General features: G+C 44.5%; 1 protein-coding gene across 1 annotated transcript in view; it reads right to left on the reverse strand.

Annotated features, from left to right (window-relative positions):
• Positions 1 to 2,754: 2,754 nt before the first annotated feature.
• TNFAIP8L3 (TNF alpha induced protein 8 like 3) overlaps positions 2,755 to 22,543 on the reverse strand; it is a 48,880-nt gene continuing 29,091 nt past the window's right edge. Inside the window, exon 2 of the mRNA XM_080396107.1 lies at positions 2,755 to 5,805. Coding sequence (XP_080252233.1) covers positions 5,243 to 5,805 — 563 coding nt within the window. The 3' untranslated portion in view covers positions 2,755 to 5,242. The remainder of the gene's footprint in view (positions 5,806 to 22,543) is intronic.

The following is a 22,543-nucleotide window of genomic DNA, read 5'->3' on the forward strand; positions in this document are numbered from 1 at the left end:
ATTATTTCTCTTTGCATCTGAACAGCGATGGAGAATGTAATACTGCAGAAGTCTTGAATCCATTGGTGATTTAAATGTCCTGCGTTTCAGCTGGAGGTGTGAAAGAGTACACTTCAGATCTTTTGAACAGCGTTCTGTGTGCCAGCTTGCATTATCCTTTTTTGAATACTACCAGATTTTGGTGTTTGTTTCTAGGCATCACAGGAGACTCAAGAGTCTGTTGTTGTTCATGGTTTACAGCAACACCTTTCTCTGAAGTCCAGTGCTAACAGAACACACTGTTTGCTACAGTATTGAGAAGTAGTTGGGAAGTTTGACATAACTGCTGAACTGAAGGTGGCTGCAGCCCTGAACTAAGTCATGAGGCTGTTTGATATAGCATGGTTGTCGGTGTGTAGCAAAAGTGTGTGCTACGCTGCACTTCTGGCTGATGTGGGGAGCTTAGGCCCTTGAGAACATCAGCAATTCAGTGCTGGGAATCCCTCTGAACTTCATCCATCATCCACTGTCTCCACTTATGCAGCTGTATTTCATTTTATACATTTCAATTATACAAAGGAATATTCTTTCATCTAGTTCTGTACTGAAAACCCTTTATGAGTATCTTCCATTTCTGTGATGTTCTCGTTTACTTTTCTCTGTGACATACTAGACCTTGAAGGATTAACCTGTTTTCAGGGAAGGGGAAATAAGGTGCCTGGAAGTAGGCTAGAAGGAAGAAGACAGCACATAATCTCATCAGCATGAAGAAGTTTACTTTCAAGAGGCCATTGGAGGCCAGTGGGAATATATACTGATCTTCCTGAGCTGGCAGGTTAACAGCGCTTGGGACCAAAGCCCTGGGTACCAGGAGCTGGCACTGTTTTGTTGCTCTGTGCCATGGGCAAACTGGCATTGTGGAGTAAACAGAGAAATTATTGCACTGGATCCATATTTCAACTGTGTTGTCAGGTCCTCCCCCCCCTTACCCCAAGTATTTTTTAGGTATTTTTAATGAAACAAATACATTGGTAGGAAGATTGGCAGAAGCGTGACATGGTACTATGGTGCAGTATGTTTTCCTAAACATAGATGAAATCTCCCGTTGTGTTGTGTTACTTTCTGCTAGGTGCTCCCAACCCCTCCTCATCCTGTGAGGAGCCCGGAGAACAAAACTGTGAATTGGGTGGCACTGTCTGGAGTTACCCTGTACTCGCAAGGAGCTCATAAATGACATTGCCTGGTGGTTTCTAAATATGGGAAAGGTAGTTCTCTCCTCGAGTCCCATGAGTAGTTTTCCAGTATAAAAAGCTCCATCGGCATTTCTGTGTAGTTAAGACTGTGCATTGTGTTTTTCTGGTGTTGAGGTGTGTAAAGATGGAAGTAGACCTGCTTGAGTCATCCAGTTAAAACTTGTTTTTTGCATTTCTGTTGCTGTGATCAGAGTCAGTTGTGCTTTACCTCTTGGTTCTCTTCAGGGTCAGCTATTTATATTCCTTTCTGTGAGAACATTTCTCTGATGATTAAGTTTACATGTTCAGCACGAAGTACTGTTCTGTGGCACATGTACAGTTTCATTAGGATGCCAGAAGTGGTCGCTCCCTTGAGAGTTTCTTGAACATTAACATTTTTCTCTTTAACTTCATGCAATAAAGTTGGCAGTGATGAAGCAAGGAATATTGTGTCCTGCCATGGTATGATTCATAAAATTAACCTGACAGCAGTGTTTTATCAGCAGCATGTCTTGAAACACCACTTACACGGATTGTTTTAAACTTTTATTTTAAGGTAGTTGGCAGTTTTTACTTTGTGCCAATCTTTAATTGCTTCCAGTATAATTGCCACGTGAGGAGTTTGCAAATCCCGAGCTCTTTCAGCCAAAACGGTTTGCCTTTTCCAGGACTAAGGATAGGAGAATATATGCTTGCTGTTAAACATTCTGGTAAGTTCTAGTATCTCCATGTTTAGGGCAGGGATTAAAAATCTGTCAGGGATGTGTCTTCTGTCTCACTTAGCTCAGCTTAGCTAAATGTGATTGAAATACATTGCTGGAAAACTTGCAAAGGTGCTCGGTAGAGAGCTAGATGTTAGTATGTGATCGGCCCTGGCCCTGGCCCAGGCTGGTACCTGAAGGCAAGAAGCTTGTGCCATTTCCTCCACCTGGCTTGTGGTGGAGGGACCTTCTCAGCCTGGTGGCTGAACCACGCTACTGAACGCATCGAGTCAGCATTGGCGACTTTTTACAAGGGCATGTGGTGATAGGAGAGGGGGGAATGGTTGTCAGCTGGAAGAGGGGATATATAGATTAGGTATTAGGAAGAAATTATTCACTGTGAGGGCAGGAACAGGCTGCCCAGAGCAGCTGTGGATGCCCCATCCCTGGCAGTGCCCAAGGCCAGGCTGGACGGGGCTGGGAGCGACCTGGGCTGGTGGGAGGGGTCCGTGCCCGGGGATGGAGCTTGGTGATCTGTAAGGTCCTTCCCAACCCAAACCTTTTTGTGCTTTGTTAGCTCAGGTGCTTGAGAACTTTGTGGAAAAACAGAAACTTCATTTGCCGCGGAGGCATGTTTGTGTTGTGCGTGTGTGATGGGACGGAAATGTGGCTTTCCCGTTTTCTTTTGAACCCTTAAACTGCCCCATCTCCCTGCCTTCTACCAGTGAGATCCGGTCATCAGAGAGCAAGTTGGAGGTGGCAAAACTTAGATTACATGAATCCCCTCCTCTTACTGCTTAATTCCAGTTTGCATTGGATAAATACATCCAAAGGACACAAAGGGCAGTAATCACACATTTTTAATCCACAAATATGATAATACATCATATACTGAAGGTGACCTGAACATTGCCCATATTTTAGCAATGTTATTACATACCAAGCTACAAGTACAAAAGTAAACAATGAATATACAGGATATGCAAGTATGAGAAGTACTTGAAAACATCTTTCCTTAAGGCTACTCAGATTTATAAATAAAACAACAGATGTTCAAGCTGGTGTGTCTAAAATACCAGAATCTGAATATTGATACTTGCAACACACAAAAAGAAGGTCGCAGCTAGAGGATATCCCTTTCCTTTGGACATCTTGAGTGTTGAATACATCTCCCTTTTTCTGGCTTTAGAAAAAGAACTTAAATTTGTTTGCCACAAGTGAAACAAACACGCAGAATCTGATGTGTGCACTGGGACAGGAGTGTTGGATACAATAAATACTGTTCAAAAGCATCAACTGACAAGTACGTGCTTGGAAAAAATGCAGCTACTGGTGCATGTAAATATGGCTCTGCGAATGGCTGAACTTGCAACCCCGAGCGCTGGTATTTCATTACTGTGCTGTGTTGCAAAGGAATTGTCCACCTTCGTTGCTACTAAATAGTCTTTTTATGGTTAAGGGGAATACATGGGGGATATTTCCTTTGTTATAAACTGTTCTGCTAATGTGCTGCCTTTTTTACTGTGTTCCAAAATGGGTTCTCCTCCGAGCAGATACAAATGCATCCAGCACCACCCTCTCATCTGAGTATGTGTATGCAGAAAGGTGTGACAGTCAAACTATAGTTATTCTGGGGTGAGGAAAGAGCAAAGAATAATAAAATTGTGAAGAGTTTTCTCTGCCACCATAGTGCTTAAGCACTTAAATGAGAAATGTAAATTTTTTTTTTTTTTTAATCCTAAAGTAATGAGTGGTCAACACTGGAGATTTTCCTTGGGGAGGAATGGCTTTCAAATATATTTCCTTCTGTCAATTTTCAAGTACGTGCTTCTCTGCGTTATAATATACGTGATATGGAGGGTGTTACCTCCAGATAATGGGATTGTGTGCTCTCTGTGTCGGCTAAAAGGAAACGGTACGTGACACTGAAGTGTCAGTGGAGGGAGGTGAGCCTGGAGGATAAGATGTAGAGGACAAGGAGAGGAGAGACTTCCAAACGTGCTTCCTTCGCTCAGGGGCCAGTCAGTACCTCCCCAGCTGCAAGATCCTGCAAGTGGCAAGCTGGTGTAACTGCTCTGCTCCCCTTCTCCCTTACTCCTAACAAAGCCGTACAGGAACCAGTATTCCTTTGCAAAATGTTTTTAGTTTTAAGACATGGGTATATTTGGTTTAAAAAAAGAAAAACTAAGTCACTGAAAACATTCTGAACAAAAAATCATTCGTGAAGCTCCCCAGAGTCACTAAGACTGTTCTTCTCTTAAGGCTACTGTGGATATAGCTCGCTTGGATGGCACTACAAGCGTTGTGGATGGGGTTCCTTTTTCATCACACCTCTAGGCACGAATTAACGACAGGGATGTGTTAAACGGAGAGTTTTATCTAGGCTGAGTATTTTGAGGATAGAGAATGTAAATGTTGCTTTCTCGCTCCCTTGCTATCTTAGTCGTGCTCCTCTTCACAACTGTAATGTCAAAACCTTCACCAAGTGTTTTGTTCCGTCGGGCAAAACAGTAAGGGCACGAAGAGCAGCACAGCCTTCAGCCTAGATTTGTCTGATGTTGCCAAATACACAAACCCTGAGAGTGGGGAAGCTGATGCGCTACTTTGTCTAGTTTTCTGGTTACCTTTGAGCTTGAACCACTGAGCTGCTTTTCCAAATTAAAATGAAACCTCCTCTCTGTTACAGCAGGTATGAAACAAAACTCTCTAGTGAAAATATTGCTTCATAGAGCAGTCCTTTACATTTTCTCCCACTTCTACTAGGTTTGTATTACTTGTTATTCCTCTGTTAGACTTAAATACCATGTAAAATCAGAGATGCCTTCTCACAGTGATTCCTGATCCTTTTGAAAGGAGTGAGCTTAATCCATCAGAGCCCTGCTTTCTGTCTAAGCTTTTTCAGTTAGCATAGAAATAATAAAAACATACGCACCGAGGGCCTGGGGGTAAATTCCATGCATTGCTCTTTTGCCTTCACCTGTCTATTTTTACATAGCCACGCGTTTGCTTTCTTTTCAGATGTTCAGCCTTGAACACAAAGCTAGTAAGATCATGGTGTACAGCAGTCTGTTTCTGAACGATAGATACCATCAGCCTTGTTCACTCTGCTCCTTGGAAAAGACTGAATTATCTGAACAAAACGTGAAAATTGATAGCTTTCTGATTTAAGTTTTCCACTTCATCATGAGCCTGGTGAGCACATCCTGGCCCCTGCTTGAGACTGTAGTAAGAGACTGGTGGGAAGGACGCTCACTTGCTCACCGTGGCTCATGAAGGGTGGCCAGTTCTAGAGAGAAGTTTTTGGTTGGTTTCTTGTTTCTGAGTGTAGTTTCAAAGGACCTTCTCATCCAGCAGTTTGTTGATGCCGTCACAGATCTTTTTGAGGTACGGCCGACAATCCCCATCAAGACTGTACAGGGCAGTTAGAAATTCCACATCTGCAAAGTGATTGAAGACGTGGTTGATGCGCCCGTGGGATCTCGGTGTCAGGTGTCGATCTACTAGTTCGTGCACAAGGTCTTTACATTCATTCAGAAGTTCTGCAAGAACATTTCTGTCAAAAGTGTACTCTACCTCATAGAAACTGACAATCGTCATGGCAGTTTGGTTCAGCTTCTTCCTGAACTTGTCTACGATTTCTAGCTCGTCTTGGTTGAACTGGTTATTTCGATAGAGGATCCCGATTTTTATTGCCACTTTAATCAGGTCTTTCATAATTTTATGGGCTTCTTTTTTGTTTCTTGTGTGTTCCTTTGTTACTTTGTACAGCTCGTCGAAGATTTCACTGCTTGTATCATCAATTAGCATGTTAGCCATGGTTTTGGTTGCCATTTTACTCAGGATCTTTTTCTGGGCTTGCAGTGCAAGATTCTTGGAACTGAAACAATCGGGACCTGTTTCGGAACAGCAGAGAAAAAGGGAAAATGTTAACTTTATTTGGTGAATAATTTTCACAATTAGTTAAGAAAAGTAGTACCTATGTGCTTAACTGAGACATTCTGTGCATCACTGATCGTTACATATAGTCACGATTGCAGTAACAAGCAACACTTCCAACACTTCAGCAATACTTCTAGGTATCCTTGGGGTCTCAGACATCCATGTTTCAGGTCTTGCTGTCACCAGGGTTTTTTTTTTTCTTATAAATTTGCTTACAAATACAAAAAAGAATATTCTGGCAGGGGATATCTCTTCTGGTTCTTTAATTTTGAAGTTCGGTATTAAAGTTTTCTTGGCAGAGAGATCTGTTGAGATGTTGCGGTTGAAATATGCAATCGGAGACCATCAAAATGAGATACTGACAAATAATTTAATACATAACCTGAAAGAGTTGTACTTTTGGTCATGGGGAGGCACTGTTGTTCCACTGTTACACTGAGCAGCCTCTCCAATAAGGGCTAATAAAGCAGATTCCTAAATGTGGATTTATTTTGCTTTAATCTCTAGTAACGATGCCTTTCCCATTTGTTACCAATTTGCAAAACTATAGAATGTGATTTTTGTCAAATGCTGGTGCTTCAAGTGCATGCGGTTCCTGCCAGATGAAAATACCTGAGCTATTTTCTCTACGTTTATCAAATAGTATCTTGGATTTTTTATCTTTTACCTATCTGTGCAAGTTTCAGTCAGCAAAGCACCTGAGCGTGTGGCTACTCCTGCTGGACTTTATCCTATGAGCTTCTATAATTATTGGTCAAGATGAATTTGGCCTTCCTCTGTTTTTCACGTTAATGTTGGTTTTTAGGTGACCCTATATAGACAAAGTAAAGGAAAAGATTTCGTATGAAATAATCATCCAGTGTAATGCCAGGGGAGCGAAGTCTCTCTTGGATGAAAGGGTGTCTCAGCGTGTAGGGAAACGGGGCTGGGCGTGGGTGTACTTGGGCTTACAGCCCGTGGGGCGAGTGCCGAACGCCAGCAGAGTGGCCTCTTTGGTACGTGCTCAGCAGAGGAGATGCCCATCGTGCCCTGCCAGCTGGGGACCTCACTGCTCATAAGGAGACCAGAGCCTTGGCTGGTACCGGGGGGGGTGGAGGTAGCCACGTCCTCCACAGCTGCTGGGAAATCAAACCACCAGGAGATTAAAAATAACAATAAAAATCAAAGCTTCCAGCGCTGATCTGATGCTGGAGCCCGAGTGGGTCCTAGGCTGGTTGGGTCTGGGGGCCCTCGGCACACGAAGCCATCACCCCCCTGCGCAGCGGGCATCCGCGGTGCGGGCTGACCCACAGCCTTGCCTTTCCCGCACTCCCTACAGCCTCACCCCAGGAAAAAGGGGTGCTGGGTGCCAGTGCTCACTTCAGACAGGTAACACTCTGAATTTAAACTCATCTGTCCAAATTCTGTTTTTCAAGTTCGCTAGAATATTAAAGTTGTCATCTTTCTTTGTGCGCTACAGCCGTGCTACTGAGCAGTGTGAAAGAGTAACATTTAATTTCAACTGAACCACCACCTGGGAAAAAAAATAAATCAATGTGCTTAAAAGAATTGCCTGTCATTTGGAGAGAAAACTGTGGGGCTGAGCTGCTGACTAGAGGAAATAGAGAAACTATGATTTAATCTAGAAATGATAAAACCAGGATGAAAGCATTCTTTCACTTAGCAGTACGTAGGTATATAAATAGTATCTGTGATGAATAATTATGTGCATTTGACACAGTAAAATGGAAGATTAATATTAGCATCTCTTTCTGTAGTAAGTGTATGCTATTAATCAAGTGGATGCAGTTGTTCAGTATCTGTTTTGATCAAAACCTGAAAGTAATTGCAGTAAATCTTTAGAATATTAATTTTACTAATATTTATGGCATCTCAGCTTCTGTGCCGTTTTCACCAGCTGAGGGCCCAGTGGGCTCCCACCGTGCTCAGCCCCGCTGCAGGGAGAACTTTGCAGAGCTGTTGCAATTCTGTGGCTCGCAGCAAAGCCAGCGGTTGCGGCACACAGGAGGTGGCTTGCAAAGTCCTGTGTCCCCCCCCGCACGCCCTGCATCTTTGGTACACTAGTGCGTCTGTGCGGGAGCCAGGACTGGCACAACCACCACCAGCATGTTCTCATGCATGCAGTTGCCCTCTGTCTGTGTGATTTCTGAGGGACAAAATTCGATGCTAAATTAGCACATAAAAGCTTCTAATAAACTTATTAGAAGTGAAGTCTGGCACAAAAAAAGTTGTTCCAAGGTCTGTTCCTGTATTCGAAGTCCTGGCCGTCATCCACACAAGCGAACAGTGTGTGATGTTCACAGGTGGGTTTCTTCCCCTGTGACATCCCTGGGTTTGGTGCCTCAAATGACAATAACCAGCTCCCAGTGGAAGGTGCGAGCTATGAAACGGGCAGCGCAGCCAGACAGCATTGGGCCGAGTTTAACTGAATGTTCAGGCTGGAGTGTATTTTTCCATGCCAAGTCCCGAGGGTGGGATCTGCTGTTTAACAGCAGGAGACCGAGCTCTTTCTCATATTTCTAAAACCGAACTAAAGAAACCTGTTATTACATTGGGGCTGATAACTTCTCTCTAGAAGCTGTGTTCCCCTCTCTTCCATCGTTTCCTTTCCCAGTTCCCAGTGCTATATCCTCCCCCTCCTCTCCATCTCCTGCGCTCTGCTCCAACTGCCTCCCGGCCCTGCTGTGGCCCCTTCGCCACTCCGTGCTGCTCCCTCCAGCCTGTCCCACCATGGCATCTCTGGCCCCTAAGCCCTACCAGCCACGAGCGCTCAGAGCTCTCCAGGACCAGGCAGATCCCAACAGTTGGTGCACGCTCCCTTCCTCCGCCTCTCACCATGATTTGTGCTGTTCTGTGTATTGTCAAATCTGTAACACCTGGTAATTGGTTCCACCACCATCACTGCCAAGCGCTTTCTCCCCGCCAACTGTACCAAGCAGTCAAGGTCCCGCGGTGGAGAAGGACAGTGCTTGGTGGGGTCGCCGGACAAGCTTGTGCATCTGTAGCATGCTGTGGCGCTCTGGTAAATGCAGAAGCTGTAGCTGCTGCCAACGGTCCCTCCACTGTGTCAGGGAACTGCTGAGAAGCTCGGGGAGGAGGACAACTGGTGCATCCCAGCTGCACTAGCAAGCTGCCAACAGGGACGCCGGGATCGGCACGCTGCAGAGCCTCAGCCCGTGGTCTCCAGCTGCCCAAGCGCCTGCTGGTGGGGTCAGACAACGTGCGTGCGATGAGGAGGTGGCAGACAACAGTCATCAGCCCGTTTGTGCAGCCTAGACAACGGCATGGGGGCTGTTTGCAAAGGACTGTGCTCAGCTGCGCTTAAATTCAGGGTGTGCGCAGTTTTGCAGCAGTGTATGCTGGAGGGAGCAAGGAAGGTTGTTTGGATTGATTGTTTGAATTCCTGCCTCCAAACCCACATTGTGCTCAGACACCAAGGTGCTGCCTTGCCTTTCAAAGATCACAAGTGGTTAGCCACATGATTACATTCAGGCTTTCATGGGGACTGCAGGTTTACTGTGGCAGTCTTTTCTTCCTGCAGCATATTGCTCATTACACAAAATACATCTTTGCCTCCTACATACAGCAATTCTATTTTCTGCTTGCTTTCATACAGCAAAACAAATCGGCAACAACATTCTTGATGCTATTAGCTTTCAGGAACATTACACCAAAGCTAAAAATGAAAAACCAACCTCCGAGCACACTGCTTTGCTGGGTCATGATTAGCTTCCATTATAGAAAGTCTGACATCTTAGTTTTTACGAAAGGAAGGACCAGTTCTGCCTTCAGGTCTGCTCTCCGTCATCTGGAGAGCTGTGCATGATAAAAGCTATTTTAAAAGCCCCTTGTGATGGGAATGCTGCCACAGCAATCTTCCATCCTTCGAAAAGTGCAGCTCTTCAGACCTGTGTTTGCACAGCTGTGGTACCCGAAGAGGGAACGCCGCCCGCCCAGCTGCAGGAGAGGCTCCCCGTGCCCGGCCGGTCCCGCGGTCAGCGTGCTACACCACTCCCCACCAGTGATGGCCCAGCTTTGGCACACCCTGCTGAACATAACAAAGATGTCTCACATCCACTAAACTTAATAACAGGATTGCTTAATAACAGAGTTGCTTAATAACAGAAATGTGGAAAAAGTTTGGCAACTCTAGAGAGTGGATGTTAGAGTTCTAAGAGTTTTTCAGACCAAAATGCAAGAGCATCTGTAATATTCTCGAAACATTTTGATTCCAGATGGCTGTACCAAGTGCAAAATGGTTGGAACTAAATGCTCAGCAATACTATTTTCATGTAAATACCCATTCAGCCCCTCTGTACAAAACGCATGGCAGAACCAGTGAACCAGAATATGCCCACGAGAGAGCACGGTCCACATTTTCTGAAAGCAATTACATGGACATGGAAACAGCCCCCCTGAACACATGAATCCATTTCCCTCCCGGTTAGCCACATCTTAGTCAAAGCCTTAATAAAGTTTTGCAGCCAGGATATTTTCTCCCCTGGCAAATGGCTAACAGACGCGTTGAAGTGAGCTCTGGAGGGAGTGCTGCTCCACAGGTGAAAATGGAGAGAGTAGGAGTTCACCTGAAAAGCTGCTGTGGAGTCTGCCCAGTGTATTTTTAATTTTATTAGCAGGCTTGTTGTAAGAGAAAGGATACAAAGCCGTTTCTTTGGTTTACGTTGCACCTGTGGAGTTCTGTCTGACACTGGGAGTCGTTACTGTAGTGCCTGCTGCAGCTTGTACTAGTTAATTACCCCAACCCGTTGACTTCACCAGGTCTGAAGTGAATCACGCTTGGAGCTGTGTGCTTACCTCCCACTGCCGCCGTGAGCATAACCCCGGCTCCAGCAGCTGGCGGTGGGCTGTGTTTTCAAACCGCTGCCAAGCGGTGTATGTGTGGGGGGCACCGAGTTAGCTTGAGAGCACTCTGGAGAGGTGAGGTGAGCTGTGGTGAATCTAAAGGACTGAGATAAAAATATGAAGTGGCTGCAGGACTGTGGTGGGCTCCTGCAGCCTGGCGGGAGTGGGAGGTGGTGGGAATCGGGAAAGGTCCCTGTATCTCTGCTCCAGCTGTACTGTGAGCAAGCAGAGGGCTGAATCTTAACAACCAGCAAAATACACAGGAAAATAAAGATGATGAAGAGGCCAAAATATTTTTAATACCCCTGAATCCTCAATTTTCAAATGTAGTGCAGCCTCTGCAGCAAAAGAGAGGCTTTGAGGAGTCAGCGACGCTGCTGGAAGTGTGGGCATCCCTCCAGCTGCTAGCAGTTGCTCAGGCTTGTGGGAGACGGACTAAGCCAAGGGACAGGCACACTCTCAGTCTGCTACAGTACGAGATAGTCGAGTTGTGAAAATTGTTGAAGGAATGCGCTGGTTTAATGATTTGCGTGACCCAGTTTGAATGCATCTGTGTATTTTAACCTAGTAACATACCTGTCCCTGAGCATGGAGAGCCTGGGAGTGCCAGCCAGGAGGAATGAGGCACCTGTATCCTAAAGATTTAACTCTTGCAGAGAGTTAAATGAGCAGCAGATATCTGAACTGTTCATCCAGCGTTGCTGCTGGTGTTGGTAATTTGCTGGGCTGGCAGCTTGTTTCATTATAATCTGGAGTTACCTGTAATGTGGCTTTTTCTTTACATAGTTAAGAAAGCATTAAATAAATAAATAATTTTCTTTGAGGAAAATAAGAGCAGGGAATTTTATTAGGCTGTCATGTAAATCTACAAGGACAAGTAAAAGCTAGTGCAGATTTGGAAAGGAGCACATAGAAAAACAACCCAAAAAATCTAGTTGCTTAATCTGCGGCATTCAGGCACAATGTTCGGAGGCAACGAGTTGCAAACTTGTGTGGTTTATTTATCCTTTTAAGTATCCTTATAGATAGAAGATCACAATATCTAGGTAGATATATCTATCTTATAGATAGAAGCTCACAAATATCTGGAAGGCTAGAAGATTGATTAGAATAGTGAACAGCAGAACTCAGGATTTCAAGATAGCTCTAAAAGCAGCCCGGGAAAAAAGTGTCCCTCCCACAGTATTTTGGTACTGAGCGGCCAGGGAGCTAGCTGTAAGTGTGCCTATTGCTCTTGGACAGCTACAGGATCACTGCAGAAGAGACATTCAGTGTTTCCAGTAACTTTAAGCCAAGAAAGCCAATAGACCAGATGGAATATATCAGCTTTCAGGGAGGGCCAATTTAAACATGTGTAAGCACCAGGGGCCCGGTGCTCAAACTTTTAACACTTCTAAATTGTTACCATGAACATAAAAGGCTTGCTCATTTCCGCGGTGGAACAGGAGATTACAGACTGATAATTGTATGGTCCTGAGAGAACGTACCGGTATCCAAACGTCTGAAGGCAAAACGTGGGCATGCTGGAAATGGCAGCAAGAGCCCTGTACAGAGGGAACATGACTGAATGGAAAAAAGAAAAAAGACCGTTTTTCCTTTCAGTGCTTTATGTGAGCAGCAATCATGCTGCAAAAAAAGCACTGTCTGGGAATCTAGCGACTGGAGGTTCCTAATGATAGTCTTAATTCAGCAGCTGGCTTGCATTAGCATTTACTTTGCTAATAATATATCATTGCTACATAGTGGAGTGTGCTTTTCGATACCTGCCAGAGGTGGTGGTAGGCTGGGGGAGCCCCTTCTGTAAGGAGATGAGGAGCAACGCAGAATGAGTGGTTACACTGTTGTCCTGGTCTGGGTAATGCCTCCAGAGATAATACCCATGGGGAGAGATGCTCAGCTGCAGTTTCCATCAGCTCTGCTAGGGCTGCCAAGAGAGGGGCTGGCTAAGCTTTCCTCCTGCTACCCCCAGCAGCTGGCTGGGAATCGACCTGCACCGCTGTGTTCTTCTCCTGTGTCTAAAAGGGGTAGCTGGCAAGTGGTGTCTGGGCAACAGCCCTGTCCTGTGGCTGAAACTGGCCCACGGCGCGGAAACCTTCCTAAGAGCTGCCGTGATGATACGGCACAGCTGACACGGTGCCGCGATGCTGTACGGCTGCTGCCTGATGTTACAAAGGGGACGTTACGCTCGGTCGTATCCTGAAAGCTGGCATCCAGCTGTGAGAGAGGAAACCGCTCCCTGGCAAAAAGGCTCAGTGAGGATCATCTCCACGCGCTGTGTCCCTGCCCACAGACCCACGGCACTACCAGGCACCAACTGCTTCGCCAGTGACCCAGCCCTCGCGTCCAGCCTGCCAAGTACGAGCCTGGCACCTGCAAGCAGCCAAGTCACCTCTCTGAAAGGGGCTACTAAAGCTCTTAATTTTTTTTTAACCTTGTAACCTGTACCAGAACCAAAAGCTCGATCAGGCTGCAGCACAGGGAATGGTATCTGTCAAGAGTGACTTTCAAGTGTTCAGTTCAAACCCTGCACCTCCCGTTTTGCAGCATGCAGGGAAGCTCTGCCAAGGCAGCAAACACATCTGGCTAACTTTTGGCAATCGGTGGCGAGTGTAAACAATGCTGAGCTTGCTCCACGGCACCCCAAGGTACACACACGGAGTACGAACAAGGCTTCGTTCTTATCTGAAAGTGCTCAGGTGTTACAGGAATGATTAAGTCTGTCTGCCAGGAGTGATAGTAAAATACCGTGTGTTTGGGGTTTTTTAAGCTTAACTATACAACTACAAGAGGTCTTGATACACTGACCGCTGAATTTTGTAAACAGGTTTGAAGTCTTTCAATGACAGCTCATTATGTTGACAGCAAGTGCAAAATACATTGAAAAGACTGAACACTCCTACCCCAGAAAATGCTGTTGTAACTGCCTGATGCTGCAAGGCAAAACACTTGCACGCCGGCAGCACAGGCTGGACGAGGGAGGTATTTCCCATAGATTGAGCCATAACAGACCGAGGCATTGACCGGGCTGATCTTTAGAAAATGGGAATGCAGGAGGAGGTTACTACCTGTTGCAATGACCTATTGATCCTGTTCCTGTATTCTGAGACAGATATTTATGATTATATTCGTGTTTTTTTCTTTAAATGCTAGCTTGATCAAAAAAAGTCTTTTAGAGTGGCGAGGGCATGCTGACATATCCAGAGCACTACAGCAGGATCTTAGGTAAGCATGGATAGCTCACAAACCCCAGCAGACAGCCACCAAAGCAGTAAGGGTCATCTTGAATTGGTTAAGATTTTTTGGCCTTCGAACTGTCAGTGATTCCCACCCCTGTCCCAATATATGCTACTTTAAAAATCCTGGGCAGTAACTATCAAAGAGTTTAACTTCACTGTCTGAAGCATTTTGCGTCTAATCTCCTTTGTTTTCTCCAAAATTGTTTTCACCACGTTTCTTACACCTTCCTTCTAAAGACATTGCATTTAAAAATAAGGTATCATGATGATTCTGTAGCAAAAGTATCTAATTACATGAATATTATTACTGCTATAGGAAAATTATGATTAATGTCCAGCCATGTAATTGTCACAACAGGACTGTAACAAGTTCTTTGATATGTGCTAAGGAACTTTTATTGCTAAGATAGGACAGAGTCTCTGGGGGAGCATCAGGCATATAATGAGTGATAAACCAATTATCTTGTTAAGGTAAAACCGCATCATCTTCTTTAAAAGGACTCAACTATCACATTCTTCCACACAAAAGTAACAATTATCTAGAAAAGAAAGTATTTTCTTGTCAAAGTATTATTTGCCACTGAGACTCTTAAAAGCCATGAGAAACCTTTCAAGATCTTGCAGCTATCCTTTTTTTATCCAGACGCAATTATTGTAGCAACTTCTCTTTCTAGATGATCTGTAGAATTTGCTTGCAGTGTTACTTTAGGGTCAGTTTCCACACTGGTAAATTCTGGTTTGAGCAAAAACTTGAAGAGAAAAAAAAAAATAAATTGCAAGCACCGAATAATAGAAAATCCAGCCTGTGTTATCTAAGCGTGGGGGATACAGCTCTGCATCCTGGAATCCAGCAGCTGGAATCACCTCGCTTCAAGCTGCTGAGGCTTTCTGTTCCCGGTACGTACAATCTTTCCTGCCCTGGGAGTGTAGTAACGAGTCAGTCTCTCCCCTTGCCTCTCTAAAACAAACAACCCCCCTGCAAAACCACGCACGCAGAACGCAGAGCCAGGACGGAGTGTACAACTGGGTGCTTACCGCCTGTTTTATCTGTGCGCTGGAACTCACTTGCAGCGGCCCAGAAGCCAACCTCCTGGCCCAGCCTCTGGCTATGCTTCCCTGGTGTAGACGGGGGCTTTGGTGCCCGGGAGCACTGTGCCCTTTTTCTGACGTTTGAACACGTCTCAGGGGGGATTTGAGTCCCATTTTATTAATTACTTGGATTCTGGATCAGAATGCATAAGCTTTTCTGCGTATTCTTTCATACCCTCCCTCTGGTGAGGGGAAGAGGGCGGCTACGGAGGCATTTGTGCTTCTGTGGGCTTGGTGCTTGGCAGCCGCTGCAGCCATCGCTCCTGGTTAGCAGGAGGTGCAGGTTTCCCTGTGCTTCTGTAGCTCAAATGCTTTCTGTTCCTTCCACAGAAGTCTCTTTAGCATGCAGGACCCAGTTGTTCCCAGCAGGAACACCGTAATATGCTGTTAGTAAAGCAAGGCCTGGCAATATCAGCCTTAAATATTAAAAAAGGCCTCTGTGCCATATACGTGCTTTGAATAGATAGAGTGCAGCTAAGAAATAGGCTGCTAGGTACTGGTTCACCAATTTCATCTCCACCCCATTTCTCATCCCCTCAGTAAGAAATTTCTGAGGATTTATTTTTATGCTTTGAGGTTGCTTGTTGTTGCAGTACGCTGCTCTTTCTCCAGAGATATAACGTCCTTGCCTTTTACATAGAGTAATTCTATTTTTGACTCTAATATATTAAGAGTGGCATGAAAAATAACCACATCTATGCTCTAGGGATGTACAAAATTCCGTGAGAAAGCAAGCAGTCGGGACCCCAAGGGTAGCTGGTCCGAAGATGCTGTGAAACTCCAAGATGGCACTTCTCTGTGGCTTAATGTAAGACTGCAAGACAATGGGGGGGAAAGTATTTCTACTAAATGAGGTCAAGGTGAATAAACTTCCCAAAAACCCCGCAATGAGCTGCAGCTGCAGGAGGTGTCAAGCTGCTGCTGACCCAGCAGGCTCCTCAGCTGCACCAGCTTGAGCTCGGCCATGTCCAGAGGCTGGGGACTGGCAGCTCCAGCACCACATCCCTGCGGAGATACACCTGCACCAGCGGAGCAAACAGGTCTGTTCACCATCCTCCGGCACCCTGTTCAGGTACAGCCAAAACAGCCCGCCTTGTCCCACAGGGGGGGAGCAGCTGGAAGCAAAATAGAATTCACTCTTGTTGTGTGTGTTTGCCTTGTTTTTTTAAAAAACCCAACCCCACTGACAATACTGGTTAGCTGCCTTTGCTTGAGATGCTTTGAGTGCACTGATGCAGGGTGAGTGCCGGACGCGCAGGGCAACACTGAACTGTGTGTGTAAATGAGACGAAGCCAAGGCAGGGCAAGGGTTGCAGGGGAAGGGCAGGTTGTTTAAGCTTGGAATTGATTTAAGTTAATTGCATCTGTGTATCTGGCAAATGAGGGAGATTTTTGTAATGAACACCATGTGCTGTTGTTTTACTACCTTGGTATTTGGTTGCTTGACCACTAGGTTTCGAATTAAGAAGGTGATTGATAGAAGGGGAATAGAACAGTGGCAGAGATCAGGCACATCTGGAAAACTGTACTGTGGGTCCCTAAATAAAACACCAGAGGAGCTGTTAATTTTCCCAATTAACTCCAGCCATGCTTCCAAACTCCGTTTAAACCAGAGAAGAAAGTCCGATGAGGGGAAGAGGACAAGAGTGGCAAGAAGTCTCTGACAGCAGTTCACTTTCCCCAGTCAGCAGACACTCTAGACTGATCACAACATTTGTAAAACTGTTAAGAAAACAAAGTTTAATTAACTCTATGCATAAACTGTTTATTCTCTCATCTCTATTATTTGCTTATGTGCTTTGGGGGAAGTGAATTAAAAGAAAAAATATTTTGAGGATGGTGATAAGTGCTTACAAATCAGCTACTAAGTCACAGGGCTGTGGAAGATGAGGGCTTACAGGTTACAACACATTCAGACCTGTTGTTTGGCACAAATAGGCACAGCTACCGCTGTAATGCAGCTGGAACACTAGGACCATGATGTGACTATCACTAAAGAAAACAGAGGATGTCAAACCTGCTGCGACATGAGGGCTTGATAGGGGCATAAGGGAGTTTGAAGTGTGGCTTATCGTGTGACTGACTGATGTTCTTAAACCAAATGAACCAACCAACCATTCCCCCCAACCCCAACAAAACCAAAAACAAACAAGCAAACACCACCACCCCCCCTAAAAAAAACCAAACAAAACCTATTGATAGAAGAGATTCTGCAGGTGTGTAAGTCAATTACTAAAGAAATATTTCTGAACCCTCATCTTGAGTCATGCCTAGTTAGAATATTTTGTATGTCACAGCATCATTACTTACAAGGTACGTGGGTGCTACCTGTGTCCTCATCGTGTGACTGACTGATGTTCTTAAACCAAACCATGCCATTCAACATTTGAACTGTTACACTTCGCTTACCATAATAGGGTACAGGATACAGGTCCGTGCTGTGCCCGCACAAACAGGGCAGTGAGAATTTCATTGCCATTTGAAGCAGCCAGGTCTGTTTTGCCCAGCTCCAATTAGCTGATGCTTAGTGCTGCAGCTTCACAGCACAGGCGCGACACCAGATGGGGATGTCGCTTGTGCAAGTCCATAAAAGACCTGAGGGCATCCTCCTTTGCTAAGGAAGAGCTGCTGATGGTATCAGTGTCTGAGTGGTGCCTGCTGTGGGTTTTTTTAACTCATACGAAGTAGGTTCCCCCCCAAAAAAAAAGTATGATGATTTTTTTAGAGACTTCTAACAAATTCACTAAGGCCTTGCTGAAACAACACCTGTTTGCCGGTCGATTACAACCATCAGAATTAATATTGTAGAATCCATCTTCAATGAGTTAGTTCAATGGTATAGTTATAAATGAACCAATGGTGTTACAAGTTTAAATTTTTTTTAAATGAAAATATAATCTGCTTCTCCTGGTTGACAAGCAAATGCATAAATTCATTTTCCTTGTAGTTTAGGGGTTATTTTCCCTTCTTCAACAGAGAACACATTAAGCATGTGCTATACAGAAACAGTTGCCCACACACAAACACTGGCACTCTGCGTACCTTTACAATCTAAACCGAAGGCATCGATACTGGTGATCCAGGGTGAAACCAATGTCTTGTTTTTCAGTCTGACAGTGCCAGAAAAGTATTTCTTAACAACAGCAAAGCTGAAGCTGAAAAGGCAAACCCCATGGAGTACTTAAAAAGTCTGCTTAGGCCTATCCACTGTTGTTCCCAAAAGAGGACAACAAAACTAGAAGAGTCTCCATTTACTTATTGTTTTAAACAATGCTTCACTGTTTGCTCGGCTATTTAAAAGAAAAAAAAGTAGATTTTCACAGTTGCAGAATATTAGGCTGTGTGGAATTCTTGATTATTTTTTTTTCCTTCCCCCCTGCCTCTAGAGAAGGATTAGCTGCTGGGGAGATGGCCAACCCAGATTCTAAATGGAAAACTGACCAAAGGAAAAATTAACGCTGGTCAATGCAGCTGGGATTCATCACACTCTCCATCTCTTACAAGTTTTTGTGCATCTGATTGGGGATTTATTGGTAGGAAGAAAGCACACATTGCCTCATGCCTCAGATGTGATCTACAACCCTGTTTTCCTTTAAGATGAAGCCTGATTTGGACTTCAACGTATCCTTTGGGTGATCCTGTCTGCACTGTTCCTCTGCTGTGTGAGGTCAAGCATCCGATCAAGATGCACAAAACACTAAGAACAGAATATGTGATGGCTTCCAGCCTGTGAAAAAAAGCCAGACTAAAACGTAACTGTCTATCCCCCAGGAACTAGACCACCTGCTGTATTCTCCATACTTGTTCTCTGCAATCCTGTCATAAAGAATGACCACTCTTTATCCAGCATTTTCTTTAATGAAAAGGAGTAATTTTTAAACTATGAAAACCTTAGTATAGCCTAATGAAAATATAAGCTGAGTCTTACAGTAAGAGCAAACATGATTTCCTGTGGAAGGGCACAAAACTCAGTAAGGTGGATTTGCAGGTCAATTCTGTTCCTCCTCGGTTCAAGATCTGCATGAGTAGTATCTGCCAAAATTTAAAGAGTCTTGCTGTCTTACACCAATGACAGAAAAAATCCTGAGGTTATACTGGAAAAAAGGGAGGAGAAACTAGGCTACATATAATGTTTTCCTTGTTAATGGGTTTAATCTAAAGTGCTAAGCGTGGTGTCGGTACTTTCACAGTGATGTAAGGACCCAAGTAGCATAAATAATATCTTACAGTCAAAGCTCCTGTTGAGGATAAATGCTAATGAAGATTATCTGGTTTTGTACTTTTACCTTGTTCATTGTGTGTATACATATTGCAAAACATATGCCAGGAGGAGTACCCTGATATCAGGGACCCTTTCTGTCATCAGGGAGTCTCTAATAACAATTTAACAGCGGTAGCTGTAACCACCCGTGGTGTAGTTCACTCTAAGTGCAACTCTTTACCGCAGGAAAGCTGAAATGGAGATGATGCTGGAAAAGTACTGAAATGGTCAAGACAGTTCTGGGGAAGTCTGTTTCGTTTTTCTGAGGCATGTGAGTAACAGCAGTATGTTGTGGGTTTTTTAATATATATGTATATGTATGTATGTATGTACCCTCATTAGATGATATTGCAGCTATATAGAGTCATGATTGAATTTGCAGGAGAAAAATAAAAAAAAATCACTGCCTTTATGCTACCTAAAGAAAACCCTGAAAGGACAAGCCTCAATGATAAACACAGATAAGTAGAATGTGCCATCCCTCACGAGGTTTCAGTTCTGTGAAATCTCTGGATACATATGTACTGAGTTTATTTCTGGTGATACCTACACATGTACTGAAAGCATCCAGCTGAATATTCAGGAGAACGCAGAAACATTACCTCTGAATACAGCAGTAACAACAGTCTCCAGAGAGACTGTACATGAATTGAATCAGGCCCAGCCAGATTTTAAAAGAAAGAAATGTAGCGCGGCCCACGTGCTGTTATCATCTCGCTCTTTCAGATGCCAGCAGAACTGCTGCCTTTATATCTGGTTAATGGGAACAGAATAATAGACAATTCCACAGTTCTGCTAAAAAATTGTGCTTAGGAACAAAACCTCATTCCACCAAAACAACTGCTACTTCTGAAGGTAATTTGATGAATTTTGCCCTTTCTTAATGTTGGACATGCATTTTTAGAGCGTCTGCAGTACATGCTGAAGAAACAGAGCCACTGGCGTGCTGTGTTTCCCAACAGAGCCATTCAAAGCACAGAAGCTTCTTGAGGTTGATCAAGAGTTTCCAAAGGTGAGCTTAGCCCCTTCTCATCTCTCCTGGATTTGACACGGTATTCAAAGAATGAACACCCGTGGAGCTTCCTCAGATAGTCTAGCAGTTGCCTGAAGGGAAATACTGCTCAGTTTCCTCTTACTGCTTGCTAGGACTTGGTAAATCTTTCTTTCCTAGAGACCTGGTCTTCCATTTCTTAGTCCTGCCCTAAGGCTCTGCTGGCCTCAGTGGTCCTCCTGCCTGAAGCCGCATGACAAAACCCACTCCTTGCTCGGCTCTCGCGAGTCCCAGAGGAACAAACTGCATTCTGCCCATCTCATGTTTCCCATCCTGTATTTTCTACAAAGAAGGAAAACATTAATTCCTTTCTTGAAGAACAGTCCTGGTCTGCACAGCTGTGTGCAGGAACCCACCAGAGAGCACTGTTGGGTGAGGATGGGCCAGACCACCCCGACCCCAATTCCAACAACTGGTCCGACTCCCTTTAGCAGGAGGGTCTAACAATCCCTATCACATGCTTGTCTAGAGAAACAAGACTGCTGTGCTCATGTGTTTTGTAGGGTTCCTCTTTTCCTGAAACAACCTCTATCCGTAGCTCCTGCTCTGAGCTCCTGCAGTTGCCGTAGCAAACCCAGGGACATGCACATCTAATTACATCCGCCACCAGCAGAAAGCAGTCCCGGCCGCAGAGAGCCTTCCCTCAAATGGTATGTTCATGCGCTTTTAAATGGAGACTGGAGCAGTTAAAAGCAATGACTGTGGAGCTGTCATTCATTACTGTTATTTCATACACCAAAATGATCTCAGGAGTTTCCTACGGGTTTGTACCACAAAGCCCAGGGAATGATAATCCAGCGTTTGTGCTCTGAGTACAGGTATTGCTATATTGCTCACAGGGAATACACCGCCAGCAGGAACACTTAAATAAACTGCATCATCAAGTTGAACAATGCTCTAAAATAAATCACATTTTACTAATTCCTTATTAATTTAATGAAACTTCCCAGGATAATTTAAGCCAAATGAGAGAAAGTTCGCAGTCCTCCCCATAGAGACGTAGCACATTACATATTCAACACGAAAGGTCTGGAAGAGGAGCCCTTTTGTCTGTTCTTACTTCATTTTAATTAATGCTAATTTGAGCTGCTAGTGTTATGCTATTAAGCCCTACACGATAATATATTTGAAGCTTCCCTTGGCAAATAACTGAGCAGAAATTGCTGACCTCACCTTTAGTGGAGCCGATTTTGCTGCCAAACTCGAGAGCTGGCACGCTTTTTTTTTTCTTTCTTTCTTTTTTCCTTTTTCCCACCCAAGTCTATTCAAACGGTTTCTTTTGTAGCAATCTGTTCTCTTCCTCTGGGCCCGATGGCGTTGCTGAGGACCCCTTGGCACAGTGCGAACTATTCAGGCTTTGCCTTTGGGGTGAACTTGCTCACCTGCATTTCTCCAGCCACTGGCAGAATTGGGCCCTCCCTGGCCAAAGGTCTCGAGGTTTGTTGTAGGAGCGATGCTACCAGCATCTTCCCGTCAGTCAGCTGCCTGACTGTCCTTTCTTCGAGCCTAAAGCCTGCAGGTGATTTACCACTTGCTGCTTTTCAATATTCTCTCCCCAAATACTAAATACTCATGCCCACAGACAAAACACATGCAGAAACGTTACTTTTCCAGCATCCTTAATAGCCATCCCTCCAATGCAAAATACACTCGTGATAAAATTGCGCTTTCTTACAGCAAACGGGCATCCCGGTGAGCCTCTCAGACTGGCTTCCCACTATGGGAACTCTCATTAAGTGCAGTCCAGTGGTGCTGTGTGATATCGCATCGGTGGACACTTATTTCCCTTTAATATACACAGAAATCACTTGTGGAAAGCTTTTCTCAGAGATACAAAACTCCAAATGCCAGAACCCTGTCTCTTACATAGTTAGAGACTTCCTAGAAATCCAAGCACCATGTTATAGCTTGCAGGATTTCTGACAAATGGAAACAGTGGGTAAAAAAAAAAAAAAAGAAAAAAAAAGTCAATTGTTATTGTCTACATTTTCATGTAGTCCCATCTTCATGCTCGTCGTTGGCTGATGCATTTTCTTCCTGGAACTCACACAAAGAATACATCCTAAGACAGTAACTGAGGAGAGATTTGTATCCGGTGACTTTTGCTGAAGTGAGATTATTAATGCTATAAATACAAGTCTGTAAATTTGATGATACGCCACAAGAATTTATTCAGGGCAGCACTGATTTTC

Source organism: Falco punctatus, assembly GCF_963210335.1.
Source record: "Falco punctatus genome assembly, chromosome: 7".
Taxonomy (NCBI): Eukaryota; Metazoa; Chordata; class Aves; order Falconiformes; family Falconidae; genus Falco; species Falco punctatus.